The sequence below is a fragment of the Natator depressus genome, chromosome 5 (genome assembly GCF_965152275.1).
Source record: "Natator depressus isolate rNatDep1 chromosome 5, rNatDep2.hap1, whole genome shotgun sequence".
Classification (NCBI taxonomy): domain Eukaryota; kingdom Metazoa; phylum Chordata; order Testudines; family Cheloniidae; genus Natator; species Natator depressus.
This window is the reverse complement of record NC_134238.1, coordinates 371590-397793: the sequence shown is the minus strand read 5'-3', so window position 1 is coordinate 397793 and position 26204 is coordinate 371590. Positions and strand designations below refer to the sequence as shown.

Below are 26204 nucleotides of genomic sequence, written 5' to 3'. Positions count from 1 at the left end.
AGGCTGAATGGCAGCCGGCTCCTGCCCAGTCACTGTCCCCTGTCCCTACCGGGCCCAGCCAGGTGGGTGGGGGTGCAAGGAATGGGAATGGTTGATCTTGTTCTCTGCTCGGTTTCCCATGGCTGAACACTCCCCCTGGGATGCCCCCTCTCACCCCCCCAGCCGAGTGAGACAGCTGGAAGAGGAGCTGCGCACCATGGACCAAACCCTCAAATCCCTGATGGCCTCAGAGGAAGAGGTACTGGGGCAGGGAACTGGGGAGACTCGCAGCTTCCTCTCTGTCCCTCTCCGCCTCTCTGACCCTCTGGACGTGCTGTCTCCTTTCCATCGTTCCTATGAGATGACTCTGAGCCCTCTCCTTCTTCCCTCACCATCCTGTGCGGCTTTGGGTCTGGTCCTAGTTCTGGGGCTGAGACAGATGGGGCTCGATGCACTGAGGGGCTGGGGTTGGAGGCGAGCTGGGCAGCCCTTGGTCTGGCTGCTGCCTGGTTCGACCCACACCTCTCCCTGGCTGCCTGCATCACAGGGCCACTCCTTGTGCCACAGGGTGAGCTGAGCGTTGGCCGGGGCCAGGGCCCTGCGGGCGCGAGGCAGGCCCTGGCGGGGAGTGAGACTTCTCCCACTCCCTGTCTCCATCTGTCTCAGCACCGCAAGAGTCTCTGTCCCAATTACTTCCCACTGTGCTGCTTGCAGGAGGAGTTCTCGCGGTCCTGTGAGGGCCCCAGGTGGGGCTGAGCTGGCAGAGGCAAATTGGGCTGGGTGGCCCTCTCACTCTGGCATCTCTGCTCTGGACTTTTGGCCCTTATTTAGGTCCAGTTACCTGCCGAGCCTGCTCAGGCAGGTGATTCACTCTACCCCTTCGCTGCCTGGGCACAGTCTGGGGGTCTGAGCCTGCCTCTTGCGTCCCAGCTGGACTCTCCTAGGAGCTGTGTGACTGCCACCGGGGTAGGTCAGCAGGGATGGTGGCTTGCCTGAGGTCATGGGCCACGGGCCAGGCTCGCTGTTGCTTCCTCTCCATCTGAACTGCTGTTTCTCTCTCCTGAGCTTTTTCTCTCTCTCCTTTCCTTCATTCCTCCCCCCACCCTGCACCCTTCTCTCTTCCGCGCGCCCTGGCCTGCTGGGAATAGTAAATGTGGGGACCTAGAGGAAGAGCTGAAAATTGTCACCAACAACTTGAAGTCCCTGGAGGCCCAGGCTGATAAGGTAGGAACTGGAGGAGTGCAGCACCTGGCCCTGTGGCTGGCAAGGAGCAGGGCCCGAGAAGTGAGCAGAGCAGAGTGCTGCTCTCCTGGGAGATGCCCTGGGATCTGGGCAATAGTGGGGCACCTAGGGGTGGGCCTGCCAGCCTGTCACTATGAGAGGGTCCCAGCGGGTGCTGCAGGGACTGGGAAGCGACTCACTTGTCTTTCTTCACAGTACTCCACCAAGGAAGATAAGTACGAGGAGGAGATCAAGCTGCTGACAGACAAACTGAAGGAGGTGAGAGACGCCCAGAATCAGGGACCCTGACAGGAGGGCAGGGCCTTGTGTAATCGCCCCGTCCTCTACAGGGTACACAGGTTTGCTGCCACCCGTCAGAGTGGGACTGGCTGTGGGCCACAGGTGCTGACTCCGTGGGTGCTCTGGGACTGGAGCAGCCAGGGGGGGAATGATGGGTCCTGAGCACCAACCAGCAGCCCCCCATCAACTCTCCCCTCACTGGCAGGCCCCACGGATCAGCGCCTCCCCCACCCTCCCGCCGCAAACAGCTGTTTCACTGCACTGGGGGGAGGGGGGAGAAGCGAGGCTGTGGCGTGCTCGGGGAGGGGGCGGAACTGGGCGGGAAGAGGTAGGGGTGGAGCGGGGTGCAGAAGGAGGTGAGGCGGAGGTGGGGAGTTGGGGGAGGTGGAGTGGGGGCAGGGCGTGAGGCAGAGCCGGGGGTCGAGCACCCCCCCGGCACACTGGAGAGTCGGCACCTGTTCTGTGGGCACAACCCCTGGGGTCATCCTTGACCCACTCTGAGTCTACTGCCCCGCTCCCCTGAATGGCTAAAGCCACCATCAGCCTGGGCAGGATTCCAGGACTGTGCAGACGGCCGGCTTCCCCTAACACCCTGCCCCAAAACCTGAGCAGTCCCCACTGCCCTTCCCCTGCCCAGCTATGTGGTTCTGATGCACTTAAGGGGCCCCGGGGTGCTAGGGGTGGGGCAGAGACAGTCATTCCTGGAGCGGAGCTGAAATTAGCAGTACAAAGGCAGATTCTGCTTTGGACAGACACATGGCTCTGAATGCTGCTGCTCCTCCAGCCATGGCCTGGGCCCCGTGTTGCAGGGCTGGAGTCACTGCAGAGCAGCTGACAGGTAGGCCAGCTGAGCCTTGCAGAAATGCTGGGGGAGTGAGTCCAACAGGAGGTTCGGCAGCTCGCCATGTCCCAGCTCCAGTAAGGGGGCCTCCATGGGGCCAAGCAGGGTAGCATCTGGCCCTCCTTTGCCTGTGGAGAGTTCTGGCCCAGGAGATGCTACCTCCTGCCCGGTTCTCCATCAGACAGTCGGTACCATAGCTAACGCCCCGTTTCCTGACCCTAGGCTGAGACCCGAGCGGAGTTTGCTGAGCGATCCGTGGCCAAGCTGGAGAAAACCATTGACGACTTAGAAGGTAGAGACCCCACCTGCCCTTTGCCCCCCTCCCCACAGAGCACAGCCAGCCTAGGAGGCCCAGGACGTGCCTCAGGGTCTGCTCAGCCGAAACCTCCGGCCGTGGGGCTGTGGCTGAGTGCTGGGATCTGGAGAGGAGGGAGGGACAGGGAGCCTGGGTGGGTCTCACAGAACGAGCTGTCCCCCAGGTGGGAATCCCAGTCTGAAGGGAGGGGAGGCAGGATCACTGTGCGATGGGCATGGGCCAGGAAGCGTCCCAGGACAAGGGGCTGGCCAGGAGCACAATAGCCAGGGAGGGGAGGAAGAGTGGCCAGGGAGCTCAGGCTGGGCCAGGAGAGTCCCTTGGTGAGAAGGGGCAAGCGAAACCCTGGAGCAATGAGGTAAGGGCAGGGGTGGGAGGAACCAGTCTGGCCTATCAGAGGCCCATGCACCTGTGTGAACCCTACCCGGCACCCTCCCATGGCAGCAAGGTCTGTCTCTCTCTCTCTCTCTCACATTCACTCTCTCTTTCTCCCTCCCCCCCACTGCCCTGCTCTGCTCTCTGCCACGGGCCGCCCCCCGCACACCCTCCTGCCTGCAGACGAAGTGTATGCTCAGAAGATGAAGTATAAGGCAATCAGTGAGGAGCTGGACAATGCACTTAACGACATCACCTCCCTCTGAGCCCCTGAGCGGTCCCAGCACCATGGCACTCCACTCATGCTGTCTGCCCACCCCCTCCCACCCTGCCTGCTTGTGACCTCAGTCGCCATGGCTGCCCCTGTCTGCCTGCCTCCATCTATCCCTTGGTCTCTGCTCCCCACCACCTCTGTCTGTCTGTCCATTCCCCTCTTTGTCCCCGCAAGCTCCAGTGCTGCTGGGTGGCTGTAGTTTGCTCAGTGAAAGCTGCAGAAGAGGAGGGTCCCTGAGCAGGGACCAGCCCATAACCCAGACTGGGGAGCATCCCTGGTCCGGGATCAGCCCGTCTGCCATGTGCCATGCATAGGCCTTGCTCGGGTGCTGCGTGTGGCCAGCTAGCCTGATCTGCCGAGCTGCAGCGAAGTGTCCAGTTACACAGTGGGCTGACCTCTTGCCTGGGGGTGGGGTCTGAGGATGGAAGGTGCATGGTCCCATCTCACCCCACATGCTGGGTCTCTGTCTGCTGGCCTGGGCTGATCCTTGCTCCGTGGGCATGGGCGGGGGGACGGCTGCAGATTTGGATTTCTCTCTTTCCTTAAGAGCAGTTGGTGCAGACGGTAAAATAGAGAAAAGCTCCTGTTGCAGCCCAGGAGAAGCAGCCAGGGTTCCCCAGGGTACCAGCCGTCTGGCTCCCTTCTGCCTCACCTGCTCCATGGGGCATGCTTTGTGTCAAAGGGCTGCCAAGTTCTAACACGCCCGGGGAAGATGGCAGCTGTCGGGCCAGGACCCCAGGCCTCAGGGGGAGGAGACGGAGGGGCGTGCCCTGGTGCAAAGGAAGCTTTACTTATGTCGGGTCCCAAGAGACAGGCGCGTTTAGCCCAGCTGCTGGGAACAAGAAGGGAGTAGCTAGTGCTGGGATTGGGAGGGACAGCGTGGGCTCCACGTCCTCTGACCAAATCTGCCTGGGCTCCGCTCCCCATTGACACCCCCCTGGAGGGGATTCCTCCCAGCTGGAAGCAGCCTCTCCAAAGCTGAGGGCAGGAGGCGAGGAGAGGGTCACTCCCATGGGGTGGAAGGAAAACACGTGGGAGGCTTGGCAGCCCTTACTGCTTCCCAGTCCCTGCTCTGCATTCTTCCTGTCCTTCGCACGTTACTCTTGAGTTCACATTTCATGACTTACTTTCTTTTCTGTCCTTCTGGGTCGATGCGTTGGTCTCAATAAAGCATTTTCTCTCCTTGGTTTCGCCTTTGTTTTCTTCATGCTGCTTTGGTTTTTCACCTTCACACTCATTTTCTAGCCATGTCTCATTTTCATGCCTGTACATGGCCCTTTATGGGGAGTTCTCCCACCAGGTGTGCTCTACAGCACAGACAGCCACAGGTGCTCTGACCCTGCAGGGAAGGGCCGAGCATAAGAACCTGGACAGACCCTGTGGGAAGTCCTTGAGCTCAGCCCTGCCGGTGCATCGGGGGAGGGAGAGGGACAAACGCACGGCTAGCTCCATTTGAGAGGAAAGTTCTCCTGGTCCTTGGGCTTCTTTCGGGCTTTGGGTCCCAGCCTGAACTGAGCTAGATCCGACCCTGTCTCTCTTTCGTTGCCTGGACTTGCCCCAGCGCACACACCTTTTCACAGCCCTGACCTGGCTTCCTGGCTTGGTGTGTAGCTGAGTAGGGCAGCACTTTCCTTCCTGGAGGTTGATTGACTTTCCCCTTCAAAGAGCCTTATGTTTCTGGTTCAGAACTCACCCCAGTTTGTGCTACAAATCTCCCCAGCTCCTGGAACCATGTCCTCTTTCCTTCTCAAATGGCCTCCTTGCTGCACCATCCCCTAGCCAGACCAGAGCCTGCTCCCCTTCTGCCTGTAGACCTGAGTTCATTTCTCTTTCCTGCACTGGGCAGATGGGCTTCGGGACATGCGCCCCCGGGGTTCAGCTACGCTGATAGCGTCTCTGTGCTGACCTGACTTTCTCTTTGCACTAACTCTCTCCTTTCTCTCTCTCTCTCTCCCTCTGCTGCCGCTGACGTCTGTTTTCTATAGCGCGCTCCGAGCAGGAGGCGGAGAAAAACCGTATTCTCACTAACGAACTGCGGGTCATCCTTAACGAACTTAACAACTGAGCCAGCCTCAGACCATGCCCTGCTTATGTCATGTAGCCTGTGTCTCCTGGGGTGTTCCAGCCCCATCGCCCGCCCCCTCCATTGCCCAGGACATTCCCTGCAGCTCCGAGTCCTGGTAACAGGTTCCACCAGGCCAGCTGGGCCTGGGGAGTCCCTGCCCTCACCCTGCTGCTGGGTACTTGGCACATGGACCCTCACCCCCTGGCCTTGCAGTTCAGAGTGACCAGCCTGCTCTGAACAGCTGGAGACTCCTGCCTCCTGAGCTGGTTGATTTTGCCCAGGGGGCAGCCTGCTGCCATCACGACCCAGAGCCCCCACCTTCCCCACAGGGGCACTGCTGAGCCAGCGCCAGCTGCCCAGGCTGGGGAGGGAGTGCCCATGTGATGGGCTGAGCCACCTGAACCCTGCCTACTCCCTCCCTACATTGTAGTGCTCCTCAAGGCAAGGGGATAGCCAGCCCCCCACCAGCTCTACCAGGAAACCACTCTTCCTAAACCACTCAACTGCTGCAGGCAAAGGCCGTCTGGATACTGCTCTTGCAGGTCCAGCTTCTCCAGCTCCAGGAACTGTAAGGACCAGGGCGGGAGCCCAGCTACTCCGGCCCCAGCCTCTCCTAGCAGGTGCTCTAGGCAGCAGGGCAGCGGCATTGGCAGGTGGACCTCATGGAAACGCCTGTCCCAGCAAAGGCTCCGGTAGGCAGCAGGACAGAGGCACTGGAAGGGTGAGCTCCCAGCTGAGGGTGTCATGGCGAGTCTCATTCCAGCGGAAGTGATGTAGGGGACAGCGCAGAAGCGCTGGCTGTGGGCAGGTTCCCCTGTAGCATGTTCTGTACACGAGGGCTGGAAGAACTGGCTCCTGCAGTTTCGTTAGTGCTGGTCTCTCTTCCCTCTGTGCTGTCCTCTCTCCTCCTGAGCTGCTGCCTTGCCACCGCTCCATGGATCACCGCTCCCAGCTGAGTCACAGAGCAGCTGGGCAGTGCTATGCACCTTTCATCGGTCCGTGGGCAGGACTCTCTGGGGATGGACCTGGCTCTGCTGGAAGCACATGGCTGTGGAAATGGGGCTGTGCCATCTGACAGCCCCATGTGCAGTAGCACCCTGCAGGGAGCACAGGCAGAAGCCGTGGGTGTGAAGTTAGGCTGCCAGGATCTGATTGGTCTAAGCACCCTACCTGGCCTCTGAGCTATTGCTACTCTGTGAGGTCGGGCCGTGTCCCTGGTAGGGCCTTGGCTTGGAGCTGGGGTACGTTATGGTGCTGTGTGGAAATGCTGTTCCCCAGCGACACTGAAATGTCCATTTGTGTCTGTGTGTCTGGGTTTGATCCTGTCTGTCTCGGTCTGTTTGTCCCTGTGCATGGGTGGGTCTGTCTCCGTGTGTGTGTCTTGGCTTGGTCTGTCTGTCCCTGTGTATGGATGGGTCTGTCTCCGTGTGTGTGTCTTGGCTTGGTCTGTCTGGGCGGGTGGCTCGGTCGGTCTGTCCCTGTGCATGGGTGGGCCTGTCTCCATGCGTGTCTGTCTGTGTGTGATTTGTGTCCGTTTGTCTGTCCATCCGTGTGGCTGATCACGTGTGGCTGGCATCTGCGTTTGTCTGTCTGGATGTGTGTCTGGATGTCCTTTGTGTTTACAGAGAATCTGGCCAGTGCCAAAGAGGAGAACGTTGGCATTCACCAAGTTCTAGACCAGACCCTGCTGGAGCTGAACAACCTCTGAGCCGCTTGAAGAGCCCCACTCTATCCACCTGCCCCTGCACCTGAACCCCATTGGCACCCTCTGGAGGTCACCAAGTGAACTGCGTCATGGCCAAAGCCACACATCCATGAGAAGGGAAACCCTGCGGCCCATACCCTGGCCCTGGGGCATCTTGTCTGTGCACAGCCAGATCGGCTCTGTCCTGTCTTCATGTCCAAATATTAAAGCAAGTTTAACAAGATAGACAGATGTGTCTGGTCCTTAGCCAAGGGGGGTCAGGGGTGGGGAGAAGCTGCCCACAGCTGGGAGCCTCTGCGCCCCCCTCCCCAGCTCATTTCAGTAGGGCTCTTGGCCTGACTGGGTAGACAGATGTTGCCAAAGTATAGGAGCCAGCCCCCTCCAGTCTCTGTTGCTGAGGGGAGGGGGGGACTTGCCCACATCAGGGCTTTCCTGTCTTCGGGGTTTGATCTCCTGCGTCAATTTGTCATTGCTGCCTGTCCCTGCTCCAGAGCAGGCACCTCCATAGCACGGAGCCATCTCTCTCCATCTCCCAAAGGCAGGGAGTTTTTCCTTCTCACTCTGAAGAGACGTCACTTCGGATTCCTGGTAGTTTGAGCAAATAAATTTATCTTGTTCCGTCACATCTGGGACATTGGGCTAGAATCTCTCTGTCCCCTTGGCTGCGCTGTCGCTCCTCGCTTGTTGTGCTTTGTGCCTCCCCAGCCCACCCCCAGTGCACAGTCTCTGAGTCTGGATTTGCTGAGAGGCTGCCAGAATTCTGCAGGTCTGTGCTTCCACGATCATTCTGTGCAGGGAGCTGGAGCCAGTGTGACACTTTTCAGGGTTAATGAAGGTGTCCAGGGTGATTTGCTACCACCTGCTTATGGTGTGAGGGCGTCTTGTCTGTGCCCACCAGGGGAAGTTCTCCCAAAGCTACCGGCTGCAGGCAATACAGGTGATCCACTCTGGGATACTGCAAGCCCCACTCTTTCCTGCTGCAGGCTAGCAATTTACCCAGCCCACCTTGTTACAGTCGCATGCTCACTTCCTTGTCTTCTGGACACCTGCAACGTCCACCGATCCACTGCCTCTGTGGAAGCAGGGCAGCCCAGGTCACAGGCTTCACCCAGTTCGATACATGCCTCAGCACAAAGCTCTGGGGCGTGGCTCTAGTAAAACAAATTTGAAGTTTATTTAATGGAGCTTGAGATAAAGATTCAAATAAAAGTAAGTAAAAGGCTTTGGAAACATAAGGTTACAGGTAAAAGAAAAGCAATAAAACCCAGTCTGTGGCCTTTACTTATTAACAAGTGCCTGTCCTGTCTATTTAAGTATTTCTAACCCCCCAATCAGTCCACACAGTGCCTGTCCAGGCCAGAGAGCTGGGTCCACTTTCCATGAGATGCATACTGGCAAGGTGTCACCTCCATAATGCTAACGCCTTGTGCCCTTGCTTCCTCGCTTGGACAGTCCCAGAGGTTTGGGCTCTTTTCCTAACCTGGGCGTTTCATTCACTTCAGCACAGATCTCAGGGTCCTCTGCTCAGAGTCTTTTCTTGGGGTTCTTTTGGTTTTGTCACTGCTCAGGCCTGTGTATGGGTCAGATGGAAACCCAGGACCGGGCTGGCTTGACAGATGCTGGGTGTTCTCACTCTTGGTTGCGTTAGCTGAGCCCTAACCCACCTGTCAAGGCTGATTCCCACTCTGGCACTTTGAGTGCAGAAGGTGGGGGCCCGCAAGGATTCTAAAAATTAATACTGGCCACTCCAGGCTTGTATTAAACTTCCAAGGTTACAGCTTCTCTCTGACCTTGGATAGGTAGATGCTGCCACCACCCAAGTGCAGAAACCCCCTTTTGAGAACCCAGAAAGGCACACTTGGGAATTCCTCCCTGTGGGGTACCCTCAAGCCCTTTCACCTCCCCTCTGGGGAAGAGCTGAGAAAGAAAAACACAGGAAATCAGCTGTTGCCACCAGCTAATCAAACAACATGTGCACAAACCTCTTAGGACCCCAAAACCCAATCCCGTTCTTAAAAAAGGTAAATTTGATTAAAAACAAAAAGAAGGAAAATCCATCTGGAACGTAGGCTATTGCTAGATTTTAAAAGACCAAATATAATAATTAAGCATCAAGAATGGTTTTCTTGAGGTCCAGCTTAAAGGTTACAAGCAAAACAAAAGCATTTGGGGGTTAGCACAGAGGAGGCCACAAGCCAATAAGAAATAAAAGAAATAACCCTAATCGCGTCTTCCTAGCCATTCCCTGATTTATTTACATATCTGGGGTTTCAGATAAGTAGTCTCTAGGTATGATCTGATGGTTTTTCATACCTGGCTTAAAGCTTCCTACAGCATAGTTCAGCCCTGTTCCTGCTCTGTGCCTCCTCCCTCCAGAGAACAACAACAGAAAGACAAAAGGGGAGCCTTGTTTCAATTTTAAAAAGTTCTAGCCTTTCCATTGGCTCTTTTGGCCAGATGCCCACTCACTTCCTTTTACCTATGCATGCAGTCAGACTTTTTAACCCTTTACAGGTAAAGCAAGTAGAGAACAGTTACCAAGAGGGATTTTATAGCTAACTGGCTGTCTGGGTCCATAAAAGGAAGCTACCCTCCCCCTGTTCATTTATCAAACCATCCCAGGTCACCTGCTTCAGCTCCAGTTGTTTGGAACCTCAGATCCTATGTTTTACAGAGCTCCTAAAATACTTCCCATGGAAACGTCTGGCAATAACCACGACGATCAGCTAGTGCTTAGCTTTTGGCAAAAACCACATGTGACCCTCCCCCACACCTTTGGTCAAGTATTGCAAAGCTGGGCAAGACAAGAAGGGTGAGGTAATATCTTTTATTGGACCAACTTCTGTTGGTGAGAGAGACAGGCTTTCGCAGTTACACTGAGTTTCCTCAGGTCTGGGAAACTCACAGCTAAATATAAGGTGGAAGAAATTGTTTAGCGTAAGTAGTAATGTATTTCAAGGGACCTTCATGGTGAAGTGGCCCATTAATTGGGGGGGGAAAGGAAAGGGGGAGATAAGAAGGAAGTTCTGTGTGGGGTGGGTGTTAGTGGATTACAGATTAGTGTAATAAGCCATAAATCCAGTGTCTTTGGTCAGTCCATGATTTTTAGGGGCTAGCAAAGTTATGAATTTAAGCTCTCATGCTCATCTGTTGAAAATATTGTGCAGGTTTCCTTTGAGACTAAGGCCTGAGTGATCACTTTGTGAAACACGTTCAACCATATCGTTTTCCTGTGAGAGTTCATCAAGAACATAGTGATTGTCTGGTTTCACCCACGTAGTTGTTACTGGGGCATTTAGTGCACTGGATAAGGTACACCTCATGTTGTGAAAGGCTTGTGTAGGACCCATGGATCTTGAAAGGTGTGTTGGGTTGGTGTTCATCATTGTAGCAGTGGTGATATGTCTGCAGATTTGGCATCTGTTGTACTGGCAGGATCTGGTGTGTCCTTGTAGTGCAGCAGAGTGGCCTCCCTCTGGACTTGAAAGCAAGAGAGCACTACACTCCCGCTGCTGGGTGGAGCCAAAACTGCCCCACCCCCTGTGCAGGAAGTACTGGGACAGGACAGGAAGTATAAAGGGAGGGCCCTGCAACTTGGTTGGGTGGGAGCCAGGGAAGGATGCAGATGTTGCCATCCTGCTGCAGAGCTGAACCTGTGCTGTGCAGCACCCTGCCCCTTGGGAACACCGATCCTGGCGATGAGTTGCTGGGAGTGCCATCCACATTGTACCATGAGGAGGCAGAGGACCCTGGACTACTTCCTGGACACAGACTGTGGTAGGAAGTAGTCCAGGGAAACCCGATGTAGGATTCCCACTGACCCAGTGGTAGAACCATTCATTGCTGTTTGGGCCCTGGGCTTTGACCTGGTGGAATAGGGTGGGCCCAGGCCCCTGGGGTGCTGGCCTATTCACCCCTGGGCCAGAAGGTCTGTGCATTATTTGTGTGTTGTCCCAGCTAGGAGACTGTGGGCCCAGACTGTGTTTGCTGGCTGCTGTAGCCAGGTTAGGCTAAAGCCTGCTCCCTGCTCTGTCCCGCCCAGTGGCTCAGAGCTGCCTGGATAGACTGTTGATTTCTGTCTGCCCACCCCTGGAGACTGTAAGCTAAAGACTGTTCATGCTCTGCCCCACCTAGAGGGCCAGAACCCAGACTCTTGATTGGTGACAGCCCTAGCCCAGAGACACTGGGCTAAAGATTGCTTCCTGCCCTGCGCTGCCCGAGGGAGCTAGCGCTCCAGCCTGCTAATGGTTGTTTGCCTCTGCGAGGAGGCTGCGACCTGTGAACTGCTTATGGCTCGGCCCTGCCAGCAGGAGCCCAGGTGCTGCTGTCTGATGCAGCGAGGCAGGGTGGCCTCCCTCTCCCATTTGTGCATGAGAGACCACAACACTTGGTGGAGAATGCGGGCATCATCCATGCCCTGAGATAAGGACAGCATTAAATCGGCCCCCCTCTCACCTGGTCTGGAAAGGATGGAGGTAAAAAAAATTGATCAAATGGCTTGCTGAGGAGCAACAGCGGGCAGCGCAGCTCCAGTGGCAGCAACAACAAATGCAACAGCTGAGAATCAGCAACAGCACTTGGTCTGAGAGCCAGGGGCCCAACACCATTATAGACAACTGCATTGCTCGCATCAGCTTGATGCACTCATACTGACCCCTGGGGGCTCCAACCCCAGGGGAGCAGTGGCCCCAATTGACCTCGCTGTGCTTGTGTGCTTGGCAAAAATGGGCCCTGAGGACAACCCAGTGCCTTCCTCAATGCCTTTGAGAGGGTCGCCTCGGCAGCTAAGTGGCCTCTTAAGCAGTGGGCCACCCTTTTGGCCTCTTATGTGACGGGCCTGGCTCAGGATGCCTACTGGGGGCTCTCGGCAGGGGAAGCCCAAGACTCAGGTCAGCTGAAGCCTGCAATTCTCGATGCGTTCAAGATCACACCAGAGACATTCTGGCAGCAACTCCAGGAGAAGACCTACCCGCCCAAGGCCTAACCGAGGGTTGTAGCCCAACAGCCAAAGGATGTGTGCTGGCAGTGCCTACAGCCCTAAGAGCGTACTGGTGCCGAAGTCACTGAACAAGTCATCCTTGAGCAGGTCATACATGTCCTCCCAGTGCAAGGAAGAACCTGGGGCCTTTGCCACTGGCCGCCAACCTTGAGTGCAGCCATGGCCTTCATGGAGGGCTCTTTGGCTGCAGAGACTGCTGTTGGGGCCAATGGCCCTGATGATGGCCAGCGCCAGAGAAGAGAGGATCCAGAGCCAAAGGAACTAACCCAGGCCCGGCCCAAGACACCATGAAGGATGCGACACCATCAATCCTCAATATCCATCCCATGCATCTCAGAGAATAGATAAGAATGGCCATACTGGGTCAGACCAAAGGTCCATCAAGCCCAGTATCCTGTCCTCTGACAGTGGCCAATGGCAGGTGCCCCAAAGGGAATGAACAGACAGGGCATGGATCACTTGATGATAACCTATCACCCAATCCCAGCTTCTGGCAAACAGAGGCTAAGGACACCATTCCTGCCCATCCTGGCTAATAGGTCCATCAATGGCTATCTTCCATGAACCTATCTAGCTCCCTTTTGAACCCTGTTATAGTATGGACTTTCACAACACCCTCTGGCAAGGAGTTCCAGAGGTTGACAGTGCGTTGCATGAAAAAATACTTTCTTGTTTTTGTTTTAAACCTGCTACCTATTAATTTCATTTGGTGGCCCCTTGTTCTTGTATTATGAGAAGGAGTAAATAACACTTCCTTATTTACTTTCTCTATACCACTCATGATTTTATAGACCTCTATCATATCCCCTCTTAGTCACCTCTTTTCCAAGCTGAAAAGTCCCAGTCTTATTAATCTCTCCTCATATGGAAGCCATTCTATACCCCTAATAATTTTTGTTGCCCTTTTCTGAACCTTTTCCAATTCCAATATATCTTTGTTTTTAGATGGGGCGACCACATCTGCACGCATCTGTGGGCGTACCATGGATTTATATAGAGGCAATATGATATTTTCTGTCTTATTATCTATCCCTTTCTTAATGATGCTGTGACGTTATTGAGATAAGCTGGGACCATATAGATCGTTGTTGCAACCAAAGTCCTGTAGTGGCACCAAATCTTGTATAAAGGGGGTCAAATGAGGTGTCTAAGACAAGGTTATGGTTTGCTGGTTATGATTATGCTGTCTATGTGTTTATAATTTTTATAGTTAAAGTTATGATATTGGCTCTATACTGTCTGTATTTCAAACCTGTGCTATGCTTCTGGGGAACACTCCAGACAAGTTGGTGTCAGCTCTGCCTAGCCTGCTTGATGGCCCATTAAGGACGATCAGCTATACAATTGACCCATTGAGAGAAGGCAGACATGCCTTGTGACTCAGCAAGGTATGCAGGGACCTGATGATGGACAGAACTCTGAGGTTTTTCCAGGCCATATGATGGGCACCTTGTCTTTGGAACAAAGAAAGAAAGACCACATGGCAAGAGACTATAAAAAGCTGCTGCAGCTCCTCCATCCGGTCTTCAATCCTGCTTCATACCTCTGGAGGAACTCTGCTACACCGAAGCTGTGAACCAAGGACTGATAGCCCATCCCAGCTGTGGATGTTCTCCAGAGACTTGATTTATTCTATCACTGCTGCAAGCCTGAACCAAGAACTTTGCCATTACTGTATGTAATTGATTCCATTTAACCAATTCTAGCTCCCATCTCTATCTTTTTCCTTTTATGACTAAACCTTTAGATTTTAGATTCTAAAGGATTGGCAACAGCGTGATTTGTATATTGACCTGGGTCTGGGGCTTGGTCCTTTGGGATCGAGAGAACCTTTTTTCTTTTACTGGGGTATTGGTTTTCATAACTATTTGTCCCCATAACGAGTGGCACTGGTGGTGATACTGGGAAACTGGAGTGTCTAAGGGAATTGCTTGGGTGACTTGTGGTTAGCCAGTGGGGTGAGACAAAAGTCTTCTCTGTTTGACTGGTTTGGTTTGCCTTAGAGGTGGAAAAACCCCAGCCTTGGGCTGCACTGCCCTGCTTTAAGCAATTTGTCCTGAATTGGCACTCTCAGTTGGGTCCTGCCAGAACCAGCATCGTTACAGATGCCCAGAATTCTGTTCGTTTTTTTTCAGTGCCACTGCACATTGAGTGGATGTTTTCAGAGAACTGTCCATAATGACTCCAAGGTCTCTTCCTTGAGTGGTAACAGCTAATTTAGACCCCATCATTGTGTATGTACAGTTAAGGTTATGTTTTCCAATGTGCATTACTTTGCATTTATTAACATTAAATTTTATCTGCCATTTTGTTGCCCAGTCACCCAGTTTTGTGAGATCCTTTTGTAGCTCTTCGCAGTCTTCCTGGGACTTAACTATCTTGAGTAGTTTTGTATCATCTGCAAATTTTGCCATCTCACTGTTTACCCCTTTTTCCAGATCATTTATGAGTATGTTAAATAGGACTGGTCCCAGAACTTCCCTTGGGGACACCACTATTTACCTCTCTCCATTCTGAAAACTGACCATTTATTTCTACCCTTTGTTTCCTCGCTACCCCTTCCTGCTTCTCCACGTGGGCACCAATGATACTGCCAAGAATGACCTTGAGCGGATCACTGCGGACTACGTGGCTCTGGGAAGAAGGATAAAGGAGTTTGAGGAGCAAGTGGTGTTCTCGTCCATCCTCCCCGTGGAAGGAAAAGGCCTGGGTAGGGACCGTCGAATCGTGGAAGTCAACGAATGGCTACGCAGGTGGTGTCGGAGAGAAGGCTTTGGATTCTTTGACCATGGGATGGTGTTCCATTAGGAGGAGTGCTGGGCAGAGACGGGCTCCATCTTACAAAGAGAGGGAAGAGCATCTTTGCGAGCAGGCTGGCTAACCTAGTGAGGAGGGCTTTAAACTAGGTTCACCGGGGGAAGGAGACCAAAGCCCTGAGGTAAGTGGAAAGCAGGATACCGGGAGGAAGCACAGGCAGGAACGTCTGTGAGGGGAGGGCTCCTGCCTCATACTGAGAATGAGGGGCGATCAGCAGGTTATCTCAAGTGCTTATATACGAATGCACAAAGCCTTGGAAACAAGCAGGGAGAACTGGAGGTCCTGGTGATGTCAAGGAATTATGACGTGATTGGAATAACAGAGACTTGGTGGGATAACTCACGTGACTGGAGTACTGTCATGGATGGTTATAAACTGTTCAGGAAGGACAGGCAGGGCAGAAAAGGTGGGGGAGTAGCACTGTATGTAAGGGAGCAGTATGACTGCTCAGAGCTCCGGTACGAAACTGCAGAAAAACCTGAGTGTCTCTGGATTAAGTTTAGAAGTGTGAGCAACAAGAGTGATGTAGTGGTGGGAGTCTGCTAGAGACCACCGGACCAGGGGGATGAGGCTTTCTTCCAGCAACTCGCAGAAGCTACTAGATCGCACGCCCTGGTTCTCATGGGCGACTTTAATTTTCCTGATATTTGCTGGGAGAGCAATACAGCGGTGCATAGACAATCCAGGAAGTTTTTGGAAAGCGTAGGGGACAATTTCCTGGTGCAAGTGCTAGACGAGCCAACTGGGGGGGGAGCTTTTCTTGACCTGCTGCTCACAAACCGGGAAGAATTAGTGGGGGAAGCAAAAGTGGATGGGAATCTGGGAGGCAGTGACCATGAGTTGGTTGAGTTCAGGATCCTGACACAGGGAAGAAAGGTAAGCAGCAGGATACGGACCCTGGACTTCAGGAAAGCAGACTTCGACTCCCTCAGGGAGCGGATGGGTAGGATCCCCTGGGGGACTAACATGAAGGGGAAAGGAGTCCAGGAGATTTCAAGGAATCCCTGTTGAGGTTACAGGGACAAACCATCCCTATGAGTCGAAATAGTAAATATGGTAGGCGACCAGCTTGGCTTAACGGTGAAATCCTAGCGGATCTTAAACATAAAAAAGAAGCTTACAAGAATCATAGAATATCAGGGTTGGAAGGGTCCTCAGGAGGTCATCTAGTCCAACCCCCTGCTCAAAGCAGGACCAATCCCCAATCAAATCATCCCAGCCAGGGCTTTGTCAAGCCTGACCTTAAAAACTTCTAAGGAAGGAGATTCTACCACCTCCCTAGGTAACGCATTCCAGTGTTTCACCACCCTCCTAGTGAAATTTTTTTTCCTAATATCCAACCTAAACCTCCCCCACTGCAACTTGAGACCATTACTCCTTGTCCTGTCCTCTTCTACCACTGAGAATAGTCTAGAACCATCCTCTCTGGAACCACCTCTCAGGTAGTTGAAAGCAGCTATCAAATCCCCCCTCATTCTTCTCTTCTGCAGACTAAACAATCCCAGTTCCCTCAGCCTCTCCTCATAACTCATGTGTTCCAGACCCCTAATCATTTTTGTTGCCCTTTGCTGGACTCTCTCCAATTTATCCACATCCCTCTTGTAGTGTGGGGCCCAAAACTGGACACAGTACTCCAGATGAGGCCTCACCAGTGTCGAATAGAGGGGAACAATCACGTCCCTCGATCTGCTCGCTATGCCCCTACTTATACATCCCAAAATGCCATTGGCCTTCTTGGCAACAAGGGCACACTGCTGACTCCTATCCAGCTTCTCGTCCACTGTAACCCCTAGGTCCTTTTCCACAGAACTGCTGCCTAGCCATTCGGTCCCTAGTCTGTAGCTGTGCGTTGGGTTCTTCCGTCCTAAGTGCAGGACCCTGCACTTGTCCTTGTTGAACCTCATCAGATTTCTTTTGGCCCAATCCTCCAATCTGTCTAGGTCTCTGTATCCTATCCTTGCCCTCCAGCGTATCTACCACTCCTCCCAGTTTAGTATCATCCGCAAATTTGCTGAGAGTGCAATCCACACCATCCTCCAGATCATTTATGAAGATATTGAACAAAACTGGCCCCAGGACCGACCCCTGGGGCACTCCACTTGACACCGGCTGCCAACTAGACATGGAGCCATTGATCACTACCCGTTGAGCCCAACAATCTAGCCAACTTTCTACCCACCTTATAGTGTATTCATCCAGCCCATACTTCTTTAACTTGCTGACAAGAATACTGTGGGAGACCGTGTCAAAAGCTTTGCTGAAGTCAAGAAACAATACATCCACTGCTTTCCCTTCATCCACAGAACCAGTAATCTCATCATAGAAGGTGATTAGATTAGTCAGGCATGACCTACCCTTGGTGAATCCATGCTGACTGTTCCTGATCACTTTCCTCTCGTGTAAGTGCTTCAGGATTGATTCCTTGAGGACCTGCTCCATGAATTTTCTGGGGACTGAGGTGAGGCTGACTGGCCTGTAGTTCCCAGGATCCTCCTTCTTCCCTTTTTTAAAGATTGGCACTACATTAGCCTTTTTCCAGTCATCTGGGACTTCCCCCGTTCGCCACGAGTTTTCAAAGATAATGGCCAATGGCTCTGCAATCACATCCGCCAATTCCTTTAGCGCTCTCGGATGCAACTCGTCCGGCCCCATGGACTTGTGCACGTCCAGCTTTTCTAAATAGTCCCTAACCACCTCTTTCTCCACAGAGGGCTGGCCATCTACTCCCCATGTTGTGATGCCCAGCGCAGCAGTCTGGGAGCTGTCCTTGTTAGTGAAGACAGAGGCAAAAAAAGCATTGAGCACATTAGCTTTTTCCACATCCTCTGTCACTAGGTTGCCTCCCTCATTCAGTAAGGGGCCCACACTTTCCTTGGCTTTCTTCTTATTGCCAACATACCTGAAGAAACCCTTCTTGTTACTCTTGACATCTCTTGCTAGCTGCAGCTCCAGGTGCGATTTGGCCCTCCTGATTTCATTCCTACATGCCCGAGCAATATTTTTATACTCTTCCCTGGTCATATGTCCAACCTTCCACTTCTTGTAAGCTTCTTTTTTATGTTTAAGATCCGCTAGGATTTCACCATTAAGCCAAGCTGGTCGCCTGCCATATTTACTATTCTTTCGACTCATAGGGATGGTTTGTCCCTGTAACCTCAACAGGGATTCCTTGAAATACAGCCAGCTCTCCTGGACTCCTTTCCCCTTCATGTTAGTCCCCCAGGGGATCCTACCCATCCGCTCCCTGAGGGAGTCGAAGTCTGCTTTCCTGAAGTCCAGGGTCCGTATCCTGCTGCTTACCTTTCTTCCCTGCGTCAGGATCCTGAACTCAACCAACTCATGGTCACTGCCTCCCAGATTCCCATCCACTTTTGCTTCCCCCACTAATTCTTCCCGGTTTGTGAGCAGCAGGTCAAGGAAAGCTCCCCCCCCTAGTTGGCTCGTCTAGCACTTGCACCAGGAAATTGTCCCCTACGCTTTCCAAAAACTTCCTGGATTGTCTATGCACCGCTGTATTGCTCTCCCAGCAAATATCAGGAAAATTAAAGTCGCCCATGAGAACCAGGACGTGCGATCTAGTAGCTTCTGCGAGTTGCTGGAAGAAAGCCTCATCCACCTGGTCCAGTGGTCTATAGCAGACTCCCACCACTACATCACTCTTGTTGCTCACACTTCTAAACTTAATCCAGAGACACTCAGGTTTTTCTGCAGTTTCGTACCGGAGCTCTGAGCAGTCATACTGCTCCCTTACATACAGTGCTACTCCCCCACCTTTTCTGCCCTGCCTGTCCTTCCTGAACAGTTTATAACCATCCATGACAGTACTCCAGTCACGTGAGTTATCCCACCAAGTCTCTGTTATTCCAATCATGTCATAATTCCTTGACATCACCAGGACCTCCAGTTCTCCCTGCTTGTTTCCAAGGCTTTGTGCATTCGTATATAAGCACTTGAGATAACCTGCTGATCGCCCCTCATTCTCAGTATGAGGCAGGAGCCCTCCCCTCACAGACGTTCCTGCCTGTGCTTCCTCCCGGTATCCTGCTTTCCCACTTACCTCAGGGCTTTGGTCTCCTTCCCCGGTGAACCTAGTTTAAAGCCCTCCTCACTAGGTTAGCCAGCCTGCTCGCAAAGATGCTCTTCCCTCTCTTCGTAAGATGGAGCCCGTCTCTGCCCAGCACTCCTCCTTCATGGAACACCATCCCATGGTCAAAGAATCCAAAGCCTTCTCTCCGACACCACCTGCGTAGCCATTCATTGACTTCCACGATTCGACGGTCCCTGCCCTGGCCTTTTCCTTCCATGGGGAGGATGGACGAGAACACCACTTGCTCCTTAAACTCCTTTATCCTTCTTCCCAGAGCCACGTAGTCCGCAGTGATCCGCTCAAGGTCATTCTTGGCAGTATCATTGGTGCCCACGTGGAGAAGCAGGAAGGGGTAGCGATCCAAGGGCTTGATGAGTCTCGGCAGTCTCTCCGTCACATCGTGAATCTTAGCCCCTGGCATCAGCAGACTTCTTGGTTTTCGCGGTCAGGGCGGCAGATAGATGACTCAGTCCCCTGGAGGAGAGAGTCCCCGACCACCACCACCCGCCTCCTTCTCTTGGGAGAGGTGGTTGTGGAACCCCCCCATCTCAGGACAGTGCATCTCATGCCTCCCAACCAGCGGAGTCTCCTGGTTCTGGTCCTTAAGCCTGATGAGACCCTTGGGTTCTGCCTTAATTTTCCAGAGAGTCAACACCATCTCTAAATTCGATGCTTATCTGATGACATGGATCAATGAGCAGCTAGACTCCCTCAGTGATGCCCAGGAACAACCTGGATCTCACCAAAGGGTACTGGCAAATTCCACTGGAGCCAAGCTCTAGCGAGAAGGCTGCATTCACTACCCTGACCGGGCTGTACCAATTCACCTGGATGCTTTTCAATCTCCATGGCACCCCGGCCACCTTCCAGCAGCTGATAGACTGGATCCTACAACCCCATTATGCCTGCACCGCTGCCTATCTCAATGAGACAGTGATTTACAGCAGCCACTGGGAAGACCACCTCAACCAGGTCACCACTGTCTATAGAGCCTTGCGCACCACCAGGCTGACTGCTAACCCCAAGAAGTGCAAGACTGGGTGGCAGGAGATACATCCTGTGGCAAGACCAAGTATGGCCCCTAGTGGGAAAGCTCCAGGGTCTGCAGGCCTACTCAGCCACTACCACAAAAAGACAGGTGTGGCAATTTCTGGGGTTAGCAGAATATTACCACTACTTTGTCCCCAATTTTGCCTTGGTTGTGGCTCCTGAAAAAAGACAGTTCCCGATGTGTGGACGGGCCTTCCAGACCCTCAAAGACCATCTGTGCCAAGAGCCAGTGCTCATAGAATCATAGAATATCAGGGCTGGAAGGGACCGCAGGAGGTCATCTAGTCCAACCCCCTGCTCAAAGCAGGACCCATTCCCTACTAAATCATCCCAGCCAGGACTTTGTCAAGCCTGACCTTAAAAACCTCTAAGGAAGGAGATTCCACCACCTCCCTAGGTAATGCATTCCAGTGTTTCACCACCCTCCTAGTGAGAGTTTTTCCTAATATCCAACCTAAACCTCCCCGACTACAACTTGAGACCATTACTCCTTGTTCTGTCATCTGCTACCACTGAGAACAGTCTAGAGCCATCCTCTTTGGAACCCCCTTTCAGGGAGTTGAAAGCAGCTATCAAATCCCCCCTCATTCTTCTCTTCCGCAGACTAAACAATCCCAGTTCCCTCAGCCTCTCCTCATAAGTCATGTGTTCCAGTCCCCTAATCATTTTTGTTGCCCTCAGCTGGACTCTCTCCAATTTTTCCACATCCTTCTTGTAGTGTGGGGCCCAAAACTGGACACAGTACTCCAGATGAGGCCTCACCAATGTCGAATAGAGGGGAACGATCACGTCCCTCGATCTGCTGGCAGTGCCCCTACTTATACATCCCAAAATGCCATTGGCCTTCTTGGCTACAAGGGCACACTGTTGACTCATATCCAGCTTCTCGTCCACTGTAACACCTAGGTCCTTTTCTGCCGCACCGCTACCGAGCCATTCGGTCCCTAGTCTGTAGCGGTGCATGGGATTCTTCCGTCCTAAGTGCAGGACTCTGCACTTGTCCTTGTTAAACCTCATCAGATTTCTTTTGGCCCAATCCTCTAATTTGTCTAGGGCCCCCTGTATCCCATCCCTACCCTCCAGCGTATCTACCTCTCCTCCCAGTTTAGGGTCATCTGCAAACTTGCTGAGGGTGCAATCCACACCATCCTCCAGATCATTTATGAAGATATTGAACAAAAACCGGCCTGAGGACCGACTCTTGGGGCACTCCACTTGATACCGGCTGCCAACTAGACATGGAGCCATTGATCACTACCCGTGGAGACCGACAATCTAGCCAGCTTTCTATCCACCTTATAGTCCATTCATCCAGCCCATACGTCTTTAACTTGCTGGCAAGAATACTGTGGGAGACCATGTCAAAAGCTTTGCTAAAGTCAAGGACTGCCATCTGCTGTTCAGTCCTGACTTCAACTGGGACTTCCTTTTACAGACAGATGCCTTAGTAGTGGGACTGGGAGCCATCCTCTCCCAAGAGGTAAACGGGGAAGAGCACCCCATATTATATATCAGCTGCAAGTTGCTCTTCTGAGAGAAGAACTACTCGGTTATCTAGAAAGAAGCTCTGGCAGTCAAGTGGGCCATGAGTGCCTTGAGATATTAGCTCCTGGGACCCCCTTTGTGCTTCTGACTGACTGTTCCCCTAAAGTGGCTGAACATGGTCAAGAAAATGTCTGCCTGACTGATGCATTGGTATCTCACCCTGCAACCCTACACGTTCACGGTGTGTCATCGGACTGGTAGGGACCACACCAATACCAATTTCTTCTCTTGGTTGGGAGAAGGGGACTTTGCCATCTCTTTGCCTTTTCCTAGAGATGGACTTGAGGGGGTGGGGTGTGTAATGTGGTGGAATGGCCTCCCTCTGGACTTGAGAGCAAGGCACCACTACACTTCCCCTGGTTGGCAGAGCCAAACCTGCATCGGAAGTACCAGGGTGGGACAGGAAGTATAAAGGGAGGGCCCTGCAGCTCAGTTACCAGGGAAAGAGACAGATGTCTCCAGTCCACTGCAGAACTCCGGAGCTGAACCAGCACTGTGCAGCACCCTGACCCCAGGGAAGACTGACCTGGAGAGGAGTTGCCGGGACTGCCATCTGCAGTGTACCCCGAGGAGACAGAGGACCTTGGACTACGGAACCCCCTGCCCAGACTGTGGTACGAAGTAGCCAGGGATGCTGGAATAATTTGTATAGCGGGGGTGCTGAGAGCCATTGAGCCAAACCTTGCGTATGATGGAAACCACTTCAAGCCAAGGGGTGCAGCAGCCCTCCCAGCACGCCTACTTCCAGCACCTATGGAAGTAACCCAAGGGAAACAGACTTTAGTCCGGTTTTATTAGAATCATAGAATATCAGGGTTGGAAGGGACCTCAGGAGGTCATCTAGTCCAACCCCCTGCTCAAAGCAGGACCAATTCCCAATTTTTGCCACAGATCCCTAAACGGCCCCCTCAAGGATTGAACTCACAACCCTGGCTTTAGTAGGCCAATGCTCAAACCACTGAGCTCTCCCTCCCCCCGAAGGAATCGGCATGTTTCAGTAGGATCCCCACTGACCCAGTGGTAAAATCATTCACCACTGTTATGGCTCTGGGCTGGGACCCTGTGGAGTAAGGTAAGCCTGGAACCCCTACCCTCTGCTGCCAACCCCAATCCCAGGGTGGCAGCCTATTCACTCCAAGGCCAGAAGGCCTGTGCATTGCTTGTGGCTTGGCCAAACCAGAAGACTGTAGGCTCCAGACTGTATTTGCTGGCTGCCTTAGCCAGGTTAGGCTAAAGCCTGCTTCCTGCTTTGTCCTGCCCCCAAAGGGCCAGAGCTCTAGAGTAGGGGTGGCCAAACCATGGTTGTGAGCCACATGCGGCTCTTTTACAGGTAAAGTGAAGCTTACAGAGCCCCCCACATCACCACCCATTCTCCACCTATGGGGGCAGGTGGGGGGAGGCTCAGGTCCTCTGCCTGGCTGCGGGGAGCTGGGTCTTCTGCCCAATGGGGAGGGGGGTCTCCAGGCTTCAGCCCCATGGAGCATACCTGCCGGAGTTTGGGGCTTGAGCAGGGCTGAAACAATGGGAGATGCCAACAACAGGGATTTGTCCATACCCCATCCCTCTCAGGGAGTTTGGTGCCTTGGCCTGGGCTGCAGGCACACACAGCCAGAAACCATCTCCTGGAGTCAGGCTGCTTTGTGACAGTGAGCTAGGCAGGGGCCTCATACCACACAGCAGCTGGAGGAGGAGATACTCTCATAGTTTTTAGCCCAGTGGTTAGATGTGGGAGCCCAGGTTCTGGCAGACAGGAGGGAACTGACTCCTAGGTTTCCCACAGCCCAGACAGGTTCTATCACTGGGGTAGAAGGTATAATGTGGCAGCTCCACCATCTCCTCCTGACGGATTCTGAAAGTGCTGCAATCCAGTCAGCAGACTCTTAGCACCCCTACGGGATCAGGCCCTGCAGTGAGCTAGGCATGCATTTGCCCGTCTCCCTGGCTTGTGAATTGCTCTAGGGCTGGGGCATCCTGATGCCCAGAGTGGGGCAAGAGTGCAAATGCTGACAGGCAGGTAACAGGGCAGAGTTTTGTGAATTGCAGTGGAGCCAAACCTGGAACCTGGTGCCTAAATACCTTGGTGAATCCCTCCTATGGGACAGTCCAGCCCATTCTGCACAAGTGACGTCTGGGGCCCAGCTTGAACTGGTTCATTGATTGGGATAAAACCCCAATAGACACCTCACACGAATGCACCTTGTGTGTGGGAGATGCAGCGCTGACAGCTGCTGGGAAGAACTGGACCAATTCCCCGGACACTCAACAAACGGAGCTGACTCAGCTCTGGGACCACCTCTTCTAAAGCAGCAACCCCACCCCCACCCAAAGGGGGTCAGACACTAAACCCAAATAGAAACATGCTCCATTCCTCTTGACACATCATTGCTCCTGTGCTCAGTAACGCTGAGTCCCTGACCAGCAAACATACCGTATGCCAACACAGCACCAGTAGCCAAGTCACTGGGAAGAATATATCAAACCCAGCAACAGGCCAACTGGTTGTGACACAGGCATGCCTCGGCCGGCACAACACGCCAATGTCTGACCAGTGTCTCACTCAGCTAGCAAAGCATGTGCTCTGAGGAGAAAGTCCAGGACGTGCACCTTAACACACGTGAAACAGCCTTCACCAAACCAGGACACTTCACCAGAGCAGTAGATCTCATCATGGAATGAGCCACGCTAATACTCCGAGAGAACCTGCTTCCACACAGAAATAAAAACCCCTTTTACTGCACACCCCAGTTGTCACCTACCACCCCACATTGGAACCCATATGGCATGTCATCAGACTACAACCTGATGGGGACCTGAAAGAAAATTTTTCCTGAACCTCCTCTTCTGGCCTTCAAACTACCCCCAATCCCCCGTCCTCATCATCTGAAGCAAGCTCTCCGTAGACCAGGACTGTAGTGGTCTCTCGCTGTCAAGTGGGGAGGGAGGCCACCCCACCTCGCCACGTCAGGCAGCAGCACTTGGGCTTGGGTCCTGCTGGTGGGGCCGAGCAGTCAGCAGGTTGTAGCTCGCAGCCTCCCTGCAGAGGCAAATGACCATTAGCAGTCTAACAAATTTATTTGAGCATAAGCTGTAGCTCACTCATTTATTTATGCTCAAATAAATTGGTTAGTCTCTAAGGTGCCACAAGTCCTCCTTTTCTTTTTGTGAATACAGACTAACACGGCTGCTACTCTGAAACCTGTCATTAGCGGTCTGGAGCTCTAGCCCCTTGGGCGTGGCAGAGCAGTAAGCAGTCTTTAGCCCAGAGTCTCCAGGCCGGGGAAGACAGCAATTAACAGCCTATAAGGGAAGTTGTGGCCCTCTGGGTGGGACAGAGCAGGGAGAAGGTTTAGCCTAAGCCTCCTGGCTAAGGCAGACAGTAAACACAGGGTATGTCTACACTAGGCACCTGTGCTGCTACATCCATGCCGCTAAAAGGTGCGCAGTGTAGCCGCTGTTCGACAAAGCGCTGTTCACACTGGCACTTTCCATCTGTAAAACTTTTGTCATTGGGGGGTGTGTGTGTTTTTTTCACACCACTGAATGACAAAAGTTTGACCAATAAAAGTTCAGTGTAGACAAAGCCAGGCTAGAGCAGAGTTGGCCAAACTATTTGTCCACACTGAACTTTTGTGGAGGGGGCAGGGGCGGGAAGAGGAACTCAGGGAGGCTCACAGGGCGTGCTAACTTGGGGGAATGGAGGAATCAGGGCAATCTCAGGGAAGCTCCCTGCCAGGCACTATATCAGACTGGGAAATCATCTCCCTGTAAAAGTGGGAAGGGCAGCCGTGTTGATTTAAATGCTGCTTCCCTCCTTTCTTGGCTGGCCCCCTTGCTGCGATATGTCCGATTCGGGTTGTGAGGTCCATGGCAGGGTCGGCCCTGAGGTGTCAGAGCGGCAGGGCCTGGCCAAGCAGCTGATCAGACCCACCCACCTCAGGAAACAGGTGCATCCTCTGTGCTCCGCACGTGGTTTGGCTTGACTGAACTCTGTGCCTGCGGCAGGGTTGGTGTCCCGGCTTCCTGGCAGGCCAAATTCATTCCTGGAGCTCCCACCCTGCCCTTCCCTTGAGCTCAGGGAGGGAGCTTCAGTGCTCTGCTCTGGGGGGAAGGATCCAAAAGGCCTGGCTCCAGACGACCCTGCCCCACCCTGGCCTTCGTCCCCACAACTGACCCCAGACTCTCCCCCGCCCTTCGTCCCCACAATCAACCCCAGACACCCCCCCCGCGCCGCCCTTCGTCCCCACAGCCAACCCCAGACTCCACCCCCGCCACGCCCTTCGTCCCCACAGCCGACCCCAGACTCCCCCCCCGCCCCGCCCTTCGTCCCCACAGCCGACCCCAGACTCCCCCCCCCGCCCTGCCCTTCGTCCCCACAGCCGACCCCAGACTCCCCCCCCCGCGCCGCCCTTCGTCCCCACAGCCGACCCCAGACTCCCCCCCCCGCCCTGCCCTTCGTCCCCACAGCCGACCCCAGACTCCCCCCCCGCCCCGCCCTTCGTCCCCACAGCCGACCCCAGACTCCCCCCCCGCCCTGCCCTGCCCTTCCCTTCCCTTCGTCCCCACAGCCGACCCCAGACTCCCCCCCCGCCCCGCCCTTCGTCCCCACAGCCGACCCCAGACTCCACCCCCGCCC

At 53.6% G+C, this 26204-nt stretch overlaps 1 protein-coding gene and 1 long non-coding RNA gene across 14 annotated transcripts in view; one reads left to right on the top strand and one right to left on the bottom strand.

The window, feature by feature from the left end:
- TPM2 (tropomyosin 2) overlaps positions 1-7316 on the top strand; it is a 30068-nt gene extending 22752 nt beyond the window's left edge. For 2 of the 13 annotated variants that reach the window (XM_074952170.1, XM_074952183.1), the window contains 4 exons: positions 163-238; positions 1417-1479; positions 2564-2633; positions 6994-7307. In XM_074952170.1, the coding sequence (XP_074808271.1) occupies positions 163-238; positions 1417-1479; positions 2564-2633; positions 6994-7076 (292 nt within the window). In that variant the 3' untranslated portion in view covers positions 7077-7307. Of the gene's footprint in view, positions 1-162; positions 239-1127; positions 1204-1416; positions 1480-2563; positions 2634-3212; positions 3360-5288 lie in introns of those variants that run through there. The other 11 variants (XM_074952176.1, XM_074952174.1, XM_074952182.1 and 8 more) reach the window with 11 other exon arrangements.
- Positions 5734-25704, bottom strand: LOC141987131 (uncharacterized). The gene is made up of 3 exons (XR_012639450.1): positions 25504-25704; positions 22098-22322; positions 5734-8224 (listed from the first exon to the last, which is right to left on the bottom strand). It is a non-coding gene; the product is annotated as an uncharacterized LOC141987131 (long non-coding RNA).
- Between the last annotated feature and the right edge of the window lie 500 nt (positions 25705-26204).